At 49.2% G+C, this 19,807-nt stretch overlaps 1 protein-coding gene across 1 annotated transcript; it reads left to right on the top strand.

Annotated features, from left to right (window-relative positions):
* Positions 1–7,934: 7,934 nt before the first annotated feature.
* On the top strand, positions 7,935–19,400 carry LOC113959304 (lymphocyte antigen 6E). The gene is made up of 3 exons (XM_027668226.1): positions 7,935–8,068; positions 12,657–12,776; positions 14,800–19,400. The coding sequence occupies exons 1-3, from the start codon at positions 8,017–8,019 to the stop codon at positions 15,006–15,008; spliced, it is 381 nt and encodes a 126-aa protein (XP_027524027.1). The 5' UTR covers positions 7,935–8,016; the 3' UTR covers positions 15,009–19,400.
* Positions 19,401–19,807: the final 407 nt, after the last annotated feature.

Genomic DNA, 19,807 nt, shown 5'->3' with positions numbered 1-19,807 from the left:
TGGGAGAGGACAAGAAGATGATGACACTCAGGTTTTTTTTGGTTGCACATATGGAAGGATGAGCATTCTGGGGATGTTTCATGTTGCTTGGATGACAAAGCAACTGGTTTTCCAAGAGCAGCCAAAGGTGTCACATCAACTCCATGTTTTTTGTTGTGAACTTTAAATCCTGGTGCCTGTTTTTAAACATTTTGTTCAGTGGAATTGAAGCAAGTTAAAGAGGTGACCCTACAGTGTTGGGAAAGGACTAAGAGATGCTGACAGCCTGTGATCTGAGCAGACTGGGGAGCTGCGATGACAAGATGTCAAAAGGCCCAAATGTGAACTTGCCAGAAGAACCAGCTGATCATTTTCTCTCAGCAAATACAACCACAAAAAGGAAGGAAATTTATGGTGGAGAAGTGGGAGAGTTTTTATACCAAGAAGAAGGAAGAGATGCCCAGCTGGTGAGGGCAGGGCTGGCAGCACTGGTAGGGGCTGTGCTGCATCCCATGGCATGAGCGAGTGCTCCATGGATACCCAGCACAGAGGGAAGCCAGTTCTTCCCTGGAATACCTCAGGTGCCTTCAAAAAGCTCCAGGAAATTTGGGCTCTGAGCCAAAGCCGTGACTGTTTTACCACCTGTCAAGTCTTCCCAAGAAAGAGGAAGCAGAAGGAGCAATTTATGTCTCAACCAGTTGCACCAGATGTGAGAAAGCAAAGACCTGGTGGGGGAGAACTGGAGGGCAGGGAACAAGTCAAGGGGTGAGATAATTCCACTGAGGGTGGTGGGTGGGGGCAACCAGAACGGGCAGAGCAAAGGAGAGAGGACAAACCTCCTCCAGATCCTTTGCAGAGCCTTGTTGCCTTCCCTCTGAAAAGGGAGCACTGGAGTTGGGATTTAGGAATGGACTTTGTCAGAGCTGGTGCTTTGAGTGGAAAATCCCTGAAACTCTTTCAAATAAAGAAGGAAGAGGGACCTCCTTCTTGGCTGGAGGTGAGAAATGGGCTAATGAGAAGGTCACAGCTCCTTTTCCACACTGGTACCTGCCTTCCCTGGGCTGGAGGAAGAAGAGCAGGGCTTCTGTGGCTCAGAACAGGCACAAACAGCAAATTCTCCTCTTCCTCTATGGAAAAAGATCCAAAATCTGTCACATCTGCCTTTTCCAGTGAAGCTGCACTCTGAGGTTTGCTTGGTGGTGCTCTCCAGGCTGGGCTGTGCCTGGTGGGAGAAGACATCCAGGTGATACTTGAAGATGCCACATCCAGAGTCAGGAGATGCGTTTGGGCTTCCAGCCTGAAATATTTGCAGAGTTAAAGGGAAGATGAGTGGGGAGGCACCAACCACATCCAACACAAGAGCAAGAACCATTTTGCTGCCAGAGATATTAATGAGATGGACTAATTAACACATCAAAAGCAAAGAAAAGTGATGTTTTCCCTATGAATACACACATGACTGAGGGATGTCTGCCCAAGTGGTATGCAGGAGGAGGCACTGGGAGAAGGAATCTGTGGATTCCTTGGAGATACCAAGCCCAGCCTGTTCCTCCAGCTCCTGTTTCTTCACAACAGGGAAATCTGGATGTTCATGACAACAAATCACAGGCTCATAGAATTTAGGTTGGAAAAGATCTCCAAGATCATCAAGTCCAACCTCTGACCCATCCCCACCTTGTCCTGCAGCCCAGAGCACTGAGTGCCACGTCCAGGCCTTCCTTGGACACCTCCAGGGATGAGGACTCCAAACCTCCCTGGGCAGCCCCTTCCAATGCTTAACAACCTTTTCCATGAAGAAATGCAGCATCCATCAATAAAAAAGGGGCTGGGGACACTCTGGGGACACACAGAGCTCAGTATTGGGAAAAAAAGCACTGAAAAAAGGTCACCAAGCAATTTGCAGTGGTGTGAGGGCTACCAAGGAGGTGGGGGACGAGCAGCAGGAATTTAGTGACAGAGGGGTATTATTCCCACCTATGACAAGATAACAAAATGTGTATTTAAGGTAAAAGTGGTACCTGTCACACAGCTCAGCGTTAATAAAGATTTTGGCACTATGACATGTAATGGGCTCGAAAGGACAACTAAGAAAACACAGTGTAGCTAAAAATCACGAGCAAAATAACCACGGATAATTTGCTGTCAGGCTGGAATGATCCATTAAAAAGGGTCCTCTGTGGCTTGGCTTGGCTCTGGGATGATGCAAAGTTTTAATTGTTGGTTTGAATGACAGATTAGGGAATAAATTCCTCGATCTCACAGGTGACAAACAGAGAGAACCTGCAAACAAAGAGAATTTTGGGGGATTCTGAGGGGTCTGAGTGATAGTCTGAGAAATAAAGAGAGGGGTAATTCAGGAAGGATAAGCACAAAGCTCTGCAGTTAATGGGGACCCATCACCTGCACAAACAGGGGATGAGGAAATCTCCCTGACAGGAAAAGAAGAGATGTCAGATCACAGGTTTAACATGTGTCAAACTTAGGGGAAAATTGTGGAAATTGTTGGAACTTGTTGGAAGTCTGCAACCCTTTGTGCTGGGAAGTTAAAGTGGTGAGCGATGGGATGGAACAGGATTGGATCCTTCCAGGCTCTTCTCAAAGGGTTGCTCCATTCTCCCCACTTTTTGACTCAGGGTTCACATAGCAGCAAAGAGGGTTTTAGGTACGATCAGAAAGAGTTCCTGGCACCTGACATGTGGTGAAGAGCTGGAGAACTGCCTCCAGAATCAGCAGCTTTAGCACCACAGCCAAGATGCACCAAAGCACAGAAGAACAGTGTCCTCAGCATCTCCTTGGTGTCTCCAAGGGGCTGGAGAATGAACTCAGTTGCTTCTCCTGTTTCTCTCTGTCTCCTTTCTGTCATTGGAGGTCTTTTCCAACCCAATCTATTCTATGATTCTATGATTCTATGATTCTATTCTCGTGTGGAGCTGGTTCACTTCCCTAGAGCAGGATTGTGGTGTCTAAGCTTGACTTTGCTTTATCACAGAACGTTTTGGGTGGGAGGGAACTGTAAAGATCATCCCATTCCAACCCCTTTGCCATGGGCAGGGACACCTTCCAGCAGACCAGGTGGCTCCAAGCCAAATATACAACTTATCTACCAACAAAGGTGACCCAAAGATGCTCCTCCACTTGCATTACGTAGGAACTTCACTCCAAAGGATGTTAGTTCAACTTCCAGGACACCCCCAGGTTTCCTAGGATCTCAATCAGCATAAAAGTGTGTGGAGAGAGCTCTGCATAGGAATGACAAGTGGTTTTCCCCTCTTCCAGCTGATCTCTCACTTGGACAAGTCCTTAAGCATCGACGTCATGCACAGGGGTGTCAGGAATTCGATATTCCTTGGTCCAGGAGAGCCAGGAAACAGGTGCTGGCTCTGTGCCCAGTGCTCCCAACAGCTCACCTGCCTCCAACTCCGGGGCCGCCTCCAGCCTGAGATGTTAATCAGCAATTAAAGAAGGTGCAGACGCCGCTCCTGGGAATGGGGAACTCCCCTCGGCAGCCCGCAGGAAACGGGAGTAATAAAACTCGCTGCGAGATCTTCCGGGAGAAAAAAGAAACGTTATCGTGTAAAGATCTCTGTATAAAAGTGGCTTTTGTCCTCTCAGGCTCCTCCTTGAGGATTTCATTTAGTCACAATGATATGTGTGATCGGGTCATCTGCCTGTGTCACTTCTACACCGGGAGGTGAAATCTCTGCAGTTCTCCTCCTGCCTCGGAGGTTGAGCGCAAGGTAAAGGTAAAAGGTGAAAAGCAAAGCACAAAAAAACCCCGATTTTGGACTTGCTTTTTATTGATTTTAAAGAGAGGGTTCTGTCTTGGCTCCCTTTCCCTTTCGTTTTCCCCCTTTGAGGCAAAATGGCTGAATATTCCAGCTCTTTTGTTTGCTTGAGCTGGGTGTTTTATGGCTCCCACCCTTAGGCTCTTATCTAAAATCAGTTTATCCAGGGTCAGTTTGTACCTCGTCTTCTTTTGAAGACACAGGAATCTCCACGGGGCAATGAAAACATGCCTTTCCTATTAACCCTCCACCTGTTGTTTCTTCTTAGTCCTTTCCTACCCTGGAACGTTCCCATTCCAATGTTTTTGACACCAAATTTAACATTTCTACTGTAAATCTCCACAATCCCTTGCACTGTTTGTGCTGCCTCCCTGGATCCTGGGGAATTCCTTGTTTGGAAAGAGGCACATTTTTGGTGGAAGGGATGGGGAAAGGACTGAAAAACCTCTTCCTGCCCCCCAAAAACCTGGAGACTTATTTCATTCCCATGGGATGTAGCAGAGTGGCCTGTCAGTGACAGCAAAGAAGCAGCTGGAACTTTGTTTGCCCATGAAAAACCTGTGTCTGGAGCATCCTTGGATGCTCCAAATAAATTCCTTAAGGTCTTCTGGGCAACTCTGATCCAGAGCAACCATGAGGGACTTAAGGAGGAGGCAAATCCAGGGTGGGATGATGATTTATTCAGCACGCTGGGTCTAGTCTCACACTGAGTTTTTCGGAGAGAAAAGACCCTTTGGGTTTAAATTTCATGCATTTTATAGTTTCACAAAATCCCACCCGTTTTCAGATAAGTTTGATATATTCATTTTTGCCTAAAAAGGTTTCTTTCCTCTGATAAGGGGCTTTCCCTTCCTTCCGATTGGGTGCGAGGCATCCTCTGCCAAAAACGATGGATCTTCCTTTGTTCTTAGCCCAAAGAGAGAAAAGAAACCTCCGTGTACAAAATTTCCACGTGGCCCTGAAGGATTTTAATTTTTAGGAACTTTTATATTTCCCTCATCCAGCCGAAAAAGACACTGATGCCCAGGTCTAGTTTGGAACTCGGATATCTTAAAACTTTGCAATACTCCTGAAAAAACCCGTATTTTATTTCTCATGATGTCCTCCCAGTCCTCTGCCAAACCAATAATCCGTGTTTTACAGTGATGTGGTTTTGGGAGGTGGGACAGGAGTCTTCCACAGAGCAGTTCCCATCTTCTCCAGAAGAAGAGGAGTCAGAACACTCCTCGTCTCCAGAGAATGATGCAATGACTGAAAGGAAAGGCCTTTGACTCCTTCCTGTGTCATCGAGCCATGAGTTGTTTGAGCAGTTTTGCTCCACTGAACATCTCATTTGCAAATCCCACCGGGTGAGAGCCACGTGCACGGGCCTGGCCAGGCCCAGGAAGTCCCACACAAGCCCTGAAATAGAAACGTGGTGTGGAAGGAACCTCTGCAGGTGCCACGGAAGCTGAGCAAGTTTGTAGTGAGCCCACCTTTCAAGCCTGAATTCCTCAAGTGCCCGTTCAACCCCGAAGCCTCTCCCTGCAGCTCCAGTGAGTCTGGTTTGAGTTGCTGCACCCTCTCTGCTCCCCTGAGCCATGAAAGGAGCTTGGCACTCATCATTTCCTAATTTAACACTACCTCTTCCTCCCCCACATGCCAGTAACCTTGAAATATTTACCCAAGCACCAGTTTGCTCCCTGATCCAGCCCCTGCCTTATCTCCTTCTCCCTTAAGAATGTTCCTGTACCTGGCTCTGCCTTTGCCCAGCACACACCACATTCCTGCTGCTGGACTCTACCCCTGCTGCCTTTTTTACTGTGTCCCTCTTCTTATGAAGAGATGTTTTTTGGCCTTGTATTCTCAACATGAAGCCAACGGTTCAATGACGCCTCCAACAGCCCCAAACAACCCTCCAACAACCCCAAAACTCCAAGGAATTTGCAAGAAGAGGCTGGAGCAACCAGGGCAGTGTTTTGTGTGTTGATCTAGAGCAGAAATCTGTGTTGAGCTTTGCAGCCTGTCCCACACCACAGCCTTGGTAAGGAGGTGGGAGACACAAGCTTAGACCATGGAATAATCAATATCCCGAGTTGAAAGGGACCCACAAGGATCATGGAGTCCAAGCAAGCCTTCAGGAGGGTTTCCTTCCTTTTACTGGTGCATCTTCCACCACAGGGAATCGGTTCCTGGTTTCTCAGGTCACCTGTTCATTTGCAGCACCCTGTAATTAATGCTGTCCCTGCCCAGCCATTGCAGAGTATCGGGATGACTCCGGATCCTGTGGTTGGCTGTGTCCCATGTGACTCTCAGGTCCTCCCTCTTCCTTCCTATTAACAGACCTAATAACAGACAGGCCTCCTCCAGGAAACAGTGGGACTGATAATGTGAAATTAATTGGGGGGAGAAAACCAGGAAGCTGCAGGTCCTTGGACGCTTCTCCTGGGGATGAGGGGAGCGTCTCATGGAATCACAGAAGGGGTTGGGTTGGAAAGTACCTTCAAGATCATCCAGTTCCACCCCCTTGCCATGGGCAGGGACATCTTCCACTAGCCCAAGTTGCTCCAAGCCCCGTCCAACCTGGCCTTGGACACTTCCAGGGATGGGGCAGCCACAGCTTCTCTGGACAACCTGTGCCAGGGCCTCCCCACCCTCCGAGTGAAGAATTTCTTCCTAATATCCCACCTAAATTTGTTTAGCAGACACTGAAGGAAGAGAAGAGCTGAAGGAACATACCTTCACCTTCCTAATACCCAGAAATTAAATCTCAGGTGCTGCACCTCAGTGCTGTGAGATTGCTCATGTGTAGCCACAAAAAGCCAGACAGACTCTCATGGGCAAAACCTCACCTTGTTATGAGACAGGGGGGTTGTGAGGGTGTTTGAATTATGGTTTCTCAGTTACCACAAAGCTGGAGCTTCCCAGTTTTTTAGCATTTGGTTTGTGAAGCAGAGAAGAAAACAGTCCCAGCAACCTGTTCCAGTGGAAGATGTTAGACCACAGAAACACACTGCTCAGAAGGCAGTTCCTGCTACAATACCTGGCAATGAGAAATAAAGATGAGAGAAAAGGGAAGCAGGAGTTTGCAGGCACAGATTTGTTTCCCAAGCAGAGTACTCTGAATGCGCTCTGACAAGACAGGAGCTGGAATTTCTTCTGACAGATGCATTTGCCAGGAAATGCTGACTCTGCAGAATAAACCCCATCTGTGGCATGGAGTTTGTCAAGCCTGCTTGTTTCCTGCTGGCTCACCAGCCAGCTCCTCCATTCCCAGGCTTTCCTGACAGCCAGCTTCCCAGGATCCCTCCCCCACTGCCCTCCCTGCAGCTCATTTCTTGGAGGATTTAGTTATTTCTATGGGACCTACTCAATTTGGGCCACTCCGACAAACCTTTCTGGTGGACTTGTTTACACTCTGCGGCCTCATCCTGCCAAGCAGCCCAGGCTGTCCCATGCCATCCCAGCTCTTCGAGCTTCCCAAATCCTGTGTGTCTAATCCAGTTTAGGCTCTGGTAAACAGATGGGGAAGTTGGTTCTGTACGTGCTTGGCTCTTGGATGGGGGGCTGTGCATGCAGAGGGGTCCTGCATGAAGAGGGGGTGTCACGCATTGCAGGGGTGGGTTATGAATTTGGGGGGGGGGGTGGGAATACTGCATGCAGGACATCCATGCAGGGAGCCCTGGACACAGAATATGTGCGAACACAGGGAATACGTGGGCACACAGGGAATATGCGGATACAGGGTGGTTGGGAGCGTGTGGAGCGGGTGTGTGGGCGCGCTCGGGGCGTCTGTGAATGCTGATGTACAGAGGAGGGGAGGGAGGCACGAAATCGGCAGGTCCTGCGGGTACAGGGAACCGTGAACCAGGGGGCTGCACTTGAAAAGGGCTGCGCACGAATGGGGTCCCGCACACGGGCAGCACTCCCGCTCCTGCCTCTTCCTTCACGGAAGCAGCAGGGACACGAAAAAACGAGGCGGGAGGGTGGGGAGCGTGTGGAAAAACCCTTTGGAGCACGGCTAGGGCAGATCCGGCCCCTCTCCCCTCGGCGGGGCGACCGCTCCCGCCTCTTTCCCCGTCGCCGGTTCTCCCGATCGGGAAACCGAAAGCGGGCGCGGCCGGAGGGGCGGAGGGGGGAGGCGGCGCAGGGGCCAGGCCCGGCCCGCGGGGCGGGGCCGCCGCCCTTTGCCCACCCCCGGTGCCCGGCCCTGCCGCCAGCCCTGCGCTCCGCCAGCCGCCCCTGCGCATCGCCACGGCCACAGCCCCGCAACATGAAGGCGCTGCTGCTCGCCGTGCTGGCCGCGGTGCTCTGCGTGGAGAGAGGTAAAAAGGGAAAAGGAGCGGGGTGGGCCCGCCAGCATCACCTCCTCCTGGGGGGTATCCTGGTCCTCCGCCAGCTCTGCGTTAAGAGCAAATTGGGGGGGGGGGGGGGGGCTTGGGGGGGAAAAGGAATGATGCGTGTGGGCGCTGGAAGTTGGAGCTTTGCAGGGGGATGTGAGGGTTGGAAAGGGGCTGGAGGCGCAGAGCTGAGCCGGGGGAGGGTTTGGAGCGGGCTGGGGGGTGTCTTTCCCGGCCCTGCCTCGGATCAGTGTCCCTCTTGAAGCAGGAACTTCGGGGCTTCCCTGCCTCTAGGAATAGGTGAGCGTCTCCAGCTGTAGCATCTCCAGCTGCGCGCGTGGATATCCTGGAGCTTTTCCCAGTTGCGGCTCGAACAAAGACCCAGGGCCGGCTCCGCTCCCCCGTTTTTCGGCGCGGCGAGCCGGGATAACGGCGCTGGGATGGGCTGGGATGCAGCCGAGGGGAAGGAGGGTGGAGGGGAGATGCAATGGCTCCTGGAGCAAAGTCTGGGCAGATCCTCTCGTGATTCTGCCCTCTCCGAGCATCCTCGGGGCCATGACCCCCCAAGGGACGGTGCCCTGTGAGGAGCATCTTGGGGCTACCACCGAACCTGGGGAGAACCCGGGGGAGAACGTGGTTCCTGTTGCTGGGCGTTGAACTGCCAAGTTGCCCAAGTGGCAGGGCCTGCCATCCCCTCCTTCCCCTGGGCTCCATTTCTGACTATCCCAACTGCAAGGGGGCCGCGCAAAACCGCGTATTGTTTCCATATGTCGCTGCTTGGAGATGCCAAACAAAGAGCGAACAGGAGAGTTCTGGCCTCTCGCAGCACCCGCTCGGCAAACACGGGCCCTTCTCGCCTTCTGAGGACACCGGTGAGACGAAACGAGTTGTTTGCTGCCCTTCGCACTCCCCCCTCCCGGTGGGATCGGGCAATTCAAGCGTTGAGTCTCGGGCAGAGCCCAGCTGGTGTGTGCTCAGTTCCAACTGGGAGGATGGGCTGTCCAGGCCAAGGCAGGGAAGGGTTTTTGCTTCCCTCCCCCCCGCCAAAAAACCTTTCAGCTTTAAAAGTAAAGTTCTGAGCCAGGCAAAAGGTTTTGGTGCAGGGAGTTTTATCCCCAAACGCTTCCAGCGTATCCAGGGGGTGTTTTACAGAAAAGCTTTACCTCCTGCTCAAAGATCTTGTCCATGTTATTTAAGGGTCTTGCCTATGGTATATAATGATCCAAGAGCCATGGAAAAGGGAAGAGTTTTTGGCATCGGGACTGAATGGAAGAGCTACCAAAGCAGCAGCATTTTCCCTTGTGCTGCCGAGCTTCAGGCTCGGCTTTTCCAGGCTTTTTTTCCCCCACCTTGCATTGCTTTTCGCAAGAACGATTCAACCTCTTATCTGAAGGAATTCCTTCAAATGCTCTGCTCTGTTTTGGGAGCTCTTTGTTCCTCCGAGTAGCCGAGCAACAAACAAATAAACACATCAATCCTTAAGTTGCTGAAAACGAGGCTTTCCTTTTGCATTGGTCGGGGTTGGGACTATTATTTTTTTTTTTGCTTTTCCTGTAGCCTTGAGCTCCAACTCTTTCCTCCTCCAGCTGCAGTAAATTAATTCTACCACCCTTCTTGTGCCTTTTGTCTCAAACACTCAGCCTGCCTGTGCTCTCTGAACTCTGCAGGGGGTTATTTAGGTGGATTTTGGGGGCAGCAAGGGACTGAATGTTTCCTCACTTAAATTATGTCGAAGGACTTGCCTCTCCTGGAAAGGGGTAATAGGTGGGTGTGACAAAGAAAAACATGAGGACAGGTAGGAGATGCTGTAGATTTAGTCACATGGCAGAGAATTTCATGCCTAAAGGCACTTTTGTGTCATGGACAAATATTTCTGGTGTGTTTGCTCCTGGAACTTCTTGAGGTTTAATGAGTATCATTGAGCCACTCGGGCCTCCAGCATAATGAGCAAATCCGTGTGGGGACATCTGTCCTGCCCTAATGCCCACAGGAAGCCTGTAATCCACTTCATCCCTGCTTGCAGAGGGTTCCCCTGCAATGGGATGAGTCAATTTGCCTCCTCAGGGTGGTTGCCAAGTGGAGGGTTTGGGACAGGTCACCTGAAAGGGACAAAGGAGCAGAACTGGGCTTCGCTCTGACGTCCCACGGGGAGTTTTGGCCAAGCTATGGGAGCGCTTGGAGGGCTCAGTGACTCAACAGCTGGTTCCATCCTCCTCCTCCTCTCCTAAATCCAGAGCCAGGGCCTGCTGAGGAATCCCTGCTGGGTTTTTTGACTCAGCTGGTGGCCCTGGAATCCTGTGTGGTGGCTGTGGCTGCCGCTCAGGTAACCCGGCTTTGTTGCAGGGATCGTCGCCAGAGTGATGATCCTGGGAGGGTGGATGAGACACTCCAGGAAATTCCTGCTCAGGGGGTTGTGGTGTTGGCTTCCCCTCCAAAGCAGAGTCTTTTGGCTGCCCTGATGTGACATTCAGGACCTTCCACTAACCCACTTTAATCTGTTTCTGTGAGATTATATTTTGTTTTCTTTCTCCTCCTTGGCTGTGGCTGCTCAAAAGTCATTCTCCTGAGAGCAATTGTTAGGGGTTTTTTTTCTCAATTTTCTTGTAGAAACCTTTTATTTTCCTGAGAGAAACAGGATCGAGAAGAACTTCAACCCTTTTATTTTTCTGAGAGAAACAGGATTAAGAAGAACCTCGACCCTTTTATTTTCCTGAGAGAAACAGGATCGAGAAGAACCTCGACCCTTTTATTTTCCTGAGAGAAACATGACTGAGAAGAACCTCAACATGTTGTGCAGTCCCACAGCAGAGTGGGACAGCTCTGAGAATTATTTATCCAACTTATTCTTCAAAATATCTGTGACAGAGCCTGCTGAGCCTCTGTGAGGCTTCATCAGCTTCACATCTTTGGGATAATATTTGAAAGGGCCTACAAAAAAGCTGGGACTTTTTTAGTGATAGGACAAGCAGGAATGGCTTTAAACTGAGAGAATAGGTTCAGATGAGATATTAGGAAAAAATTCTTCCCTGTGAGGGTGATGAGGCCCTGGAACAGGGAAGTTGTGGCTGCCCCATTCCTGGAAATGTTCAAGGCCAGGTTGGAGCAACCTGGGATAGTGGAAGGTGTCCCTGGGGGCTGGAATGAAATGATCTTTCAGGTTCCTTCCAACCCAAACCACTCTGTGATTCTGTGCTCATCTGTTCGTGGTGGGAGCAGGAATGATTCTGCCTTGAACTTCCCATCCTAGATCAGCCCCCGCTCTGTTTTGCATCCTGTAAATACAGAGGAGGAAGGAGGTGCCTCGTAGAAGAGCTCAAAAATCAGAGCCCCTGAAACCTTGGGAAGAGCCCTGATCTGTCTGCAGATGTAGGTCAACAACTGCAGTGTGGGTGTGATGTTCCTGTGTGTAAAATACAGAGGAGATCAAAGTCCCTGCATCTCTGCTGAGTCCAGGCTGTTTCCACAACCATTTCCCACCCCTGAATGCTGTTTTCCAATCTTTCCTCTTTCCTGAAGGATGAGGGATGGGAGCCAGCTAGTGCAGCCCATCCTGCTGGTGTAGGGTAAGTGTTGTGCCAGGGGAGGTTTAAATTGGATATTAGGGAAAATTTCTTCACTGAAAGGGTGACCAAGCATTGGAATGGATGGAATCACCATCCCTGGAAGTGTTCAAAAAACCTGGAGATGCTTTGCTTAAAGACTTGGTTTAGTGGTGAACTTTGCAGTGCTGGGTTAATGGTTGGACTCAATGATCTTAGAGGTCTTTTCCAGCCTAAATAATTCCATGATTTAAGGGAGACCTGCCTTGGAGGAAGGCATGGAAATGAATGCTCCTGCTCCAAACTGAAAAGCTTGGATGCACAAGCTGCCCTCGCAGTGCTGTGACTCTCAGAGCAGTGGGATGGTGCAAGTCTTTGCAGGTCTTGCTGCAATGCTGGACTTGCTCCAGCTGAGAAATCATTTCCACCAGCTGATGTAGGTCAAGTGGAGGCTGATCTTGGTGTCACAGAATCACAGAATATGCCCAGCTGGAAGGGACCCACAAGGATCATCGAGTCCAACTCCTGGCCCTGCACAAGCCCAGCCCCGAGAGTCCTACCCTGTGCTCAAAGGCAGGGCATGGAAAGCTCGAATCCATGAGTGTGTCAAACAATCATGGAAAGGTTTGGGTTGGAAGGGACCCTAAAGATCATCCAGTTCCACAGACAGGGGCACTGTGTCCATGGTGGCTGAGTCAAATAAACCCAAATCCCAAAAACTTGCCTCTGCTGTTTAGTTTTGAGTTGGCAACTGTGGCTTGAACTTGGTGCAGACAGGAGGGTGTTACAAACTACCAGGCTGTGGTTGTATCCAGGCTTTAGCTGATCCTACCAAGAGCTCAAAATATATCACTTATGCTTGAAACCTTCACTAGGCCAGTTTTTTTTGGGGGAAAAAAAGCACCCAACTGCAGGTTGACACAGGTGAAATAGCTGCGGGGGGATGCGATACGTGCCGTGTGTCGGAGGTGGTGACGACCAAGTGAGGAGATCTTCCCACCAGCCTTAACTGAAGTGTCTCTTTTCTCTTGCAGCCCACACACTCATCTGCTTTTCGTGCTCTGATGCCTCCTCCAACTGGGCCTGCCTGAAGCCTGTCAAGTGTGGGGAGAATGAGAACCACTGTGTGACGACGTACGTCGGAGTGGGACTCGGTGAGTGCCGGCAGCGCCTCCTGCCCCTCTTGGCCGCTCTCCCGGGGCACCTACTGAGCTGCACGAAGGCTTTTCCTTCCTTTGGCTGGGGGAAGAAAAAAGGGAAAGTTCTGCTTAGCAACTGAGCTGTTGGACCATCCCCCGGGAATTTTGGGGAGGGACGCGCTGCCGGGAGGAGTCACGTTAAGGCCCACGTGCTGCTCCGACGCCGGAGGAGTCCGAGGGGAATTCAGGGAGGGGGTGGGGAGATTGTGCTGATGAATAAGTGAAAGCGTGGAGGATGCTGCAGGCTTCCTCTGTGGGAAGCTCCAGGCTTGCTACTCCTGCTTTTTTTTCCCCCCTTGTGTTTGGGTTGTTCATCCCAGAGCCCCACCTCGACTTCTTCGCTTTCTGTGGCAGAGGCGGGAAGGGATGTTTGTGTTTTTCCTTCCTGAGCATCAGGAAAGGTTTAGGAGGCTCTGAGCTTCCCAGCTGCTGCTCTGAGAGAAGCAGGATGCTCGGGAAGGTCTTTGCAGAGCCGAGATCCCATCCTGGCAGTGCCTTCCAGGAGGAAGGGATGTTCCATGCCGGATTGGGTGGGTTGTGAACGTCTGGGAGCTTTAATAAACTCCCATCTCAGCCCAGTGCTGATTATTTCCTCTTCCCTGCCCCTTCATTTGGGCTGTGCCTCTCTGGAAGTGCACACTTGGTTCCAAAGTGCGTCCCTTGAACACCCAGTGCTCCTTGTCTCGCTTGAGGAGTCCCAGGGTGAAGCTGGAGTGAGATTTTTGGGATTCCTCAGCAGAGCTTTATATGAACCAGGCCCTGATAACAATGGGCTGTGTCCATTACACATCTCATACCTAAATGACACTTAGAAAGTTTATAAAGTCTGAGCTGAAAATGAGCATCAGGAAAAGGACAAAAAGAAAACAGAAGGATTCTGTGTCCTTCCAGTCTCCACTGGAATAAATGGGTGCCATTACTTGCACAAGTGATGGCACAGAGCAAAGAAACAGTTTATGAGAGCACAAACTCTTCTGTCACCAGTTAAAAGTCTCAGCTCCCGTTCAGGCTCTTCTCCCACTGATTTTGCCATTGCACATTTATGTGGGCTCTTGTGGAAAAAATTCCTGGCCTTTTTATTTTATTTTATTTTTTAACCAGAAAAGAGCCAAACCTTGCTGATTGTTAAATTCATAACTGAACACTTGAGCCTGTATAAATCTATTTAAGGCATTTTATTAATTGAACTGAGGTTGCGGATTGCTGGGGACACCTGAAAAATTACAGGAGAGATCTGTGCTAAACCAAGTCCAGTGTCTAGTTACAGCAGAGAAACCTTAAAGGTTTTTTCCACTGCAAAATTTGCCCTCACACACTGATTTTTTTCTAAGTCTGTCTTAGGAATACTCCAAACCTGTCTTTAGAAACGTTCTAACCTTGTCTTTAGAAGCACTTTAAACCTGTCTTGGAAACACTCTAAGCCCGTCTTTAGGCACATTCTAACCTTGTCTTTACAAACACTCTAAACCTATGTCTTGGGAACACTCTAAACCTATGTCTTGGGAACACTCTAAACCTGTCTTGGAAACACTCTAAACCTGTCTTTAGGCACATTCTAACCTTGTCTTTACAAACACTCTAAACTGGTCTTGGGAACACTCTTAAACTTGTGGCTTGGGAACCCTCTAAACCTGTGGCTTGGGAATATTCTAACTTTGTCTTTAGAAACACTCTAAACCTGACCTGTGTCTTAAAAACACTTTAAACTTTAGTCTTTGGAAACACTCTACACCTGTGTCTTGGAAACACTCTAAACTGTCTTGAAAACACTCTAAACCTGTCTTTAGAAACACTCTAAACCTGTCTTTAGAAACACTCTAAACTTGTCCTTAGAAACGCTCTAAACTTGTCCTTAGAAACGCTCTAAACTTGTCCTTAGAAACGCTCTAAACTTGTCCTTAGAAACGCTCTAAACTTGTCTTTAGAAACGCTCTAAACCTCTCTTATTCTCTTCTTTCCCACCCCACCCCACATCCAGGTGGCAAATCCGGCCAGTCCATCTCCAAGGGCTGCTCCCCCATCTGCCCCAGCGCCGGGATCAACCTGGGAATCGCGGCCGCCTCCGTGTACTGCTGCGATTCCTTCCTGTGCAACATCAGCGGCTCCAGCGGCGTCCGGGCCAGTTCCACCCTCCTGGCCCTGGGAATCCTCGTGAGCTTCTTCTACGTCCTTCGGGCTCGAGAGTGATGGGGTTGGCCGAGGCAGAGCCACCTCCCGGAGGCCCCCCCGTGGGTCTCACCAGCCGATATCTTCTCTGTTGCTGTCTGCAAGGAGATCCTCCACTTCTCAGCGGGCTTCCGAGGCCGTCGTTTCCCAGACTTTCTGCTCTTCCAAGCGTCGGAGCCATGGGTGGTTTGGCCAAGCTGTTCTCTCTCCCTCTCTCTCTCTTCCCGTGGACAAACCCTGCTGCGCCCTCGCGCCTCCTTGGCCAAGGTGGATCGTTTTGAAAGGGTTTTCTGCTTTTCTACCTAATAAATAACCTCCCCCCTCGTTTCTAAGGTCAGTTAAAAGCAGGCTGGGACTCGCCAAGATTAACCCCCCACAGCACCACCAGGTGAAGAGCTCAGACTTTCCTGCCTCTCTCCTGGCTCCAGCACCTGGGTGGCACCACGGGCTTTGGGAATGCATGATCCAAAGGGAGACACATTCCTGGCCCCCCTCCCACCCCCTTGCAGCTGCAGTCTGTCTTTTTATAGAATAATTTCATTTCTTCTGAATCCTGGGCTGACTTTTTCTGGAAAAAGAGTGACCTGTACCTTTTCCTTCTCAGCTCTGTAAGTGCCAGACTTGAATAAACATGCTCCTGTTGGTACCTACGGTGGGATGTGTGCTGTGTTTCCTTGCCCCAGGCAGAGATTAGGAATTCTCTTATGGAAAATCCAAACCTTTGGGCCTCTCACCCTCCTGAGCAGCTTTTGAGAGCTTCATCTCAACGTTCCCTTTCACCTCTGAGCAGCAAGTGCATCTCTCCTCCCTGTTGCTGTCCTTGCTGATTAACCCTCCTGGGCCTGCTTGCCTCAGCTCTCTTGGGAATCCCTTTTTCCAGGTGAATTGTAGTGAAAAAATGCCAGTTTTTGAGGGCTGAGTCAACCCCAATGGAGCAAATACAGCAGGAGCAGGACCTCTGGAAGTTCATCTGCATCTTACAAAGACTTGGTGCCTCAGTTTCCCCAACTTTGGACTTGTGATGTTGAGAGACAACAACGTGGATCCCCAAAAGAACCAGGTTTATCTGCAAAATTTAGTGGAATCACAGGCCAAGATCCCAATATTCAGATCTCTGGGCTCAACCTTCAATGCCTGATGGTGCACATGGACCTGCTGGGGGTGACTTCATCTTTCCTGCTGTCCCCTCAGCTCCCAGGATCTTCCCAGTCTTGCTCCTGGAAGTTCTGAGCTGTCCCATGGGAGATTTGTCCTCCTGCCATCTCTGTGTCATCCGTCCTGCCTGCTTTGCTCACCTGTGGACCTGCCAGATGCAAAACCAAGCCAAAATTCAGCCTTAAAGTTCCAGTTGAAAGCTTGTTGTCACTTCCACTGGTTGATCAGAGGTGCATTGGGCTTTTTTTTCTTCTTTCTAGCAGCAAAAATCAGGTTGTTGGCACTCCTTGGCCCTGCCTTCCTCATGGTTCTCCTGTTTTGTGTCAAAAACCAACCTAAAGCTCCACACACTTCAATTTTATCTCTGTTCCCCCCCTTAAAATGAGTAGATAAACAGCTTCTTTTGAAAGATGGTATAGAAATATTGGCAGCAGAGGTGGTTTTGTGGTTTTTAACCCCTCCTTCCCCCCGTGTTTTAATTAAATGACACGTGTTAATGACAGGCTTCCCGACAGGAGGGACCGGTCATGAGGACGTGATCTGCAATTAATGAGGAGTTTGGGAAGGATGAATCACTTGTGTGGGTCCTCAGATGTGCCTTCCTCTGGGTCAATCATCCTCCCTCACCTGGGACCTGCTGGGGCCACGGGGCCCCACAAACCTCTGCTATGCACGTGGAGCACAGGGAAAATGGGGGAAAAGCTTCCTAAAAATAAGGTGAACGTTCCCCAGCTTCCCTGTGCCTCGGCCTTCCTCTCAGGAGGGTTCCAAACCTCCTTGCTTGGGTTAATTTGTTCCTCAGCACTTGGCTGTGACACTGAGGTGGCACCCAGAGTGCTCTGCCTTGAAATGATGGGGCTGTGACTTTTCTGGCCACCTGATAACAGGTGTAGGGGTTGATTTTGGACTTTTAACACCTCTAGGAAAGAGCTAAACTTCAAGCCATGAGCACAGCTGTGTCCTAAAGCCTGGCTTTTCCTTTAGGAGGCTCCTGTAGGTGCCAAACTGGACAAACCTGAAGCCACAAGACCTAGTTGTCTCTTTCAAAAGCCATTTCCTTCCTATCTCAGTGTTCCAGAGGCTGCTGGTGCCAAGGATTTGGTTCCAAAGGGGAGCAAAGGCTGGTGGGAAGAGCATTCAGAGGCTGCTTATCCCATAAAATAACAATTTATATTAATGACATTGCCAGGGGACAGAGCTGAAGGTCATTCACTCGTGGTTATGAGCTATAAATGATGGATAAATTGCATATTTTGGAGATTTGTTTTCCCTCTTCGCTCCCTTTTTGTCTTCCCTCCTCACGTGCTATAATCCTTATGGAAAAAAGAGATATTTTCAGTTTTGAGCACATGTGCAGAGATCTCTTTGACAGATTTAAGTATGTTTGAGAGAGGGAGGGTGTGACAGCTCGTCACAGTTTAATCCTGAACATTTTATCACCACTTCTTCCAAACCTCCCAATTTCTGCTCCTGCCACAGAGGGTTTGTTTTTTTTTGCCCCCAAAATCCCCAGAATGAGAATCTGTGATAACCTCAGCTGTTGTAAAGCCCAGGAGGGGAAAAAGACCTGAAAATGGGCAGCTGAAGTGATTAAAAACACTAATAATAAGACAATAAACAGGAAGAACCCGGCATTTATAAAGTGATTAAACCTGTGGGTTGATGAACCAAGTGCCGGATTTGGAACTTGAGGGCCGTGGTGGGACAGCCCTGAAGTGCTTTGGAGGTGTTTATGTGGACTTTGGAATTAAGGGACGGAAATCTGAGCAGAAAACTCGGATATTCACCTCTTCCCACAGGACAAGAGGTTACGAGGGGAGGCAGCTTTGCTCCCTAAAAGCCTAAAATATCCTGGAATAGTTTTTACTGGAAAAGAAGAAGAGCTGAAGTGAAATATTTGCCTGTTTTGGAGCGTGTTCTTGAGAGAAAATGGGTTCAGTGCTTCCATGCTGGAAATGGCTGTATTTCAACAACCATCTACCACCAAGGGCTCTAATTATTTTTTTTTTTTTTGGTGTATTGTCCAAAAAAACGCTCAGAATTTATTGTGGCATCAGCCCTTTCCACCCAAATTCTGGGTGTTTGCTGTTTGCCAAAAAAGAAGGACTTTAAAATGAACCGAGTTCTTCCAGGTTTTTTGAAGAATCGTGGGTTGTTTTTGTTGTTTTTCTTTTAAGGGCAAAATGTCTTCTTTTGGAAAAGACAAACCTGAGGTGGGGAAATTGTACGAAGAGAAGGAATGATGTTTAATTATTACTCCAAGGATCCACCTCATTACTCCAAGAATGTTCTTTCTTGGTGTTGATTTACTCCGGTTGTGGGTTCTTGGAAGGGATTTCTCTCCCGGGGACCTTATTTTCCACGGAAGAGGCTTTGGTTCCATCACCCCTGTGGGAAGCCTGGTAGCTCTGTCTGGTGTCTGTGTGTCCATGGAATGAGTTCTGGGAGTCTGTGCCCTCTCGGAAAGGCAGATGTGCTGCACATCTGGATATGTGGAGGTTTAGGGTCCTCAGTGGGGCAGTGCTGTGGGTCTCAGATGCTTGGGATGAAAGTGGCTCTGAGTCCTTCCTTGATCCTGAAGGAGTTCTTTCACCCCTGGAATGGGATCTGAGCTGGAATGGGATCACAAACCCCCAGTCTGAAGTTTTGGGAACCCAGGGAAGCGAAGCCCTGGGTTGGTCCTGCCATCTGCTGGTTCTTCCCAGACTCAGGAGAGGAGCTTTGAAGCCCCAGACTCAGAAATCAAGGAGGAAGAGCTGCCTTTAACCAAATAACTGCACACAAAGCAGAGAATCAACAACATCAGAGACAGATTAAAGGTTTTAATTCGTCCAGCTTTGCTCTGATAGTGAAAATTGAGAAATAAAAGGCTTAACAGGCTTCCCAGGTCCAATATTTTCCGAGGGAATGCTTTTTTTTTTTCCCCCAACCCAAATCTTATTGTTTCATCAAAACCGAAATGGAAATCTAATAAACCAGTAAAATGTTGCTGAAAAAAAATAATGAAAATATTGATACCTTTTATTTCAGCTTTGTTGGATGATCTGGTTTCACTGGGATGGTTTCACTGAGATGTTGGTTTTACTAATCCATAGGTGTGAGATTTGTAACTGTGTATTACCTTTGTTGTAACAGAATAAGCAGGATAAAGCAGCATCAATTCCTTTAAATATATTAATGTAAGTACAAGTGGAGTGTATGTCACATATTGTTTCTTATACTCTAATAAAAAAAAATATGTGGAATTAATAAAAAAGAGACACTTGGAACAAAGTCTTTGGCTGATTCTGCAGATATTACAGATGTTATTCCTTGTTTTGGGTGAAGGGAAAGTGCTTGGATGGGATTCAAAGCCCAGGGCTGGGTCAAAAGGACAGACATGAGGCTGAGCCTCTGGAATATAGGAGGGATAAATCCATGCATGTCATCTCAAGGCCTTTGGAATCTCTTCCTGTGATGGATAAAAAACAGGGATTGTCTTTGCCTTCAATAGCTCATAAATATCCTTGACTTTCCCGTGACCCTGCCGGGAATGGGGGTGGGATTTGTCCTTGGAGCCTGAGCTCTTGTTAGAAAGGGAGGATATTTTGGGCACAGAATGACCCCTGGGTGGGTGGCTGGGGGGCAGCTGCTCCTCTTCCTGCACTCCCAGGGTTTGCAGGGAT

This window comes from Corapipo altera, unplaced genomic scaffold (assembly GCF_003945725.1).
Source record: "Corapipo altera isolate COAL_440 unplaced genomic scaffold, ASM394572v1 206, whole genome shotgun sequence".
NCBI classification, from domain to species: Eukaryota; Metazoa; Chordata; class Aves; order Passeriformes; family Pipridae; genus Corapipo; species Corapipo altera.
This window is presented reverse-complemented; position numbering and strand designations above follow the sequence as displayed.

Bases quoted from the DNA above. Each gene is read 5' to 3' on its own strand.
- LOC113959304 (XM_027668226.1), top strand. From the start codon at position 8,017: ATGAAGGCGCTGCTGCTCGCCGTGCTGGCCGCGGTGCTCTGCGTGGAG. The intron at 8,069-12,656 runs GTAAAAAGGGAA...TTTCTCTTGCAG, and splicing joins GGTGCTCTGCGTGGAGAGAG to CCCACACACTCATCTGCTTT. The intron at 12,777-14,799 runs GTGAGTGCCGGC...CCCCACATCCAG, and splicing joins GTACGTCGGAGTGGGACTCG to GTGGCAAATCCGGCCAGTCC.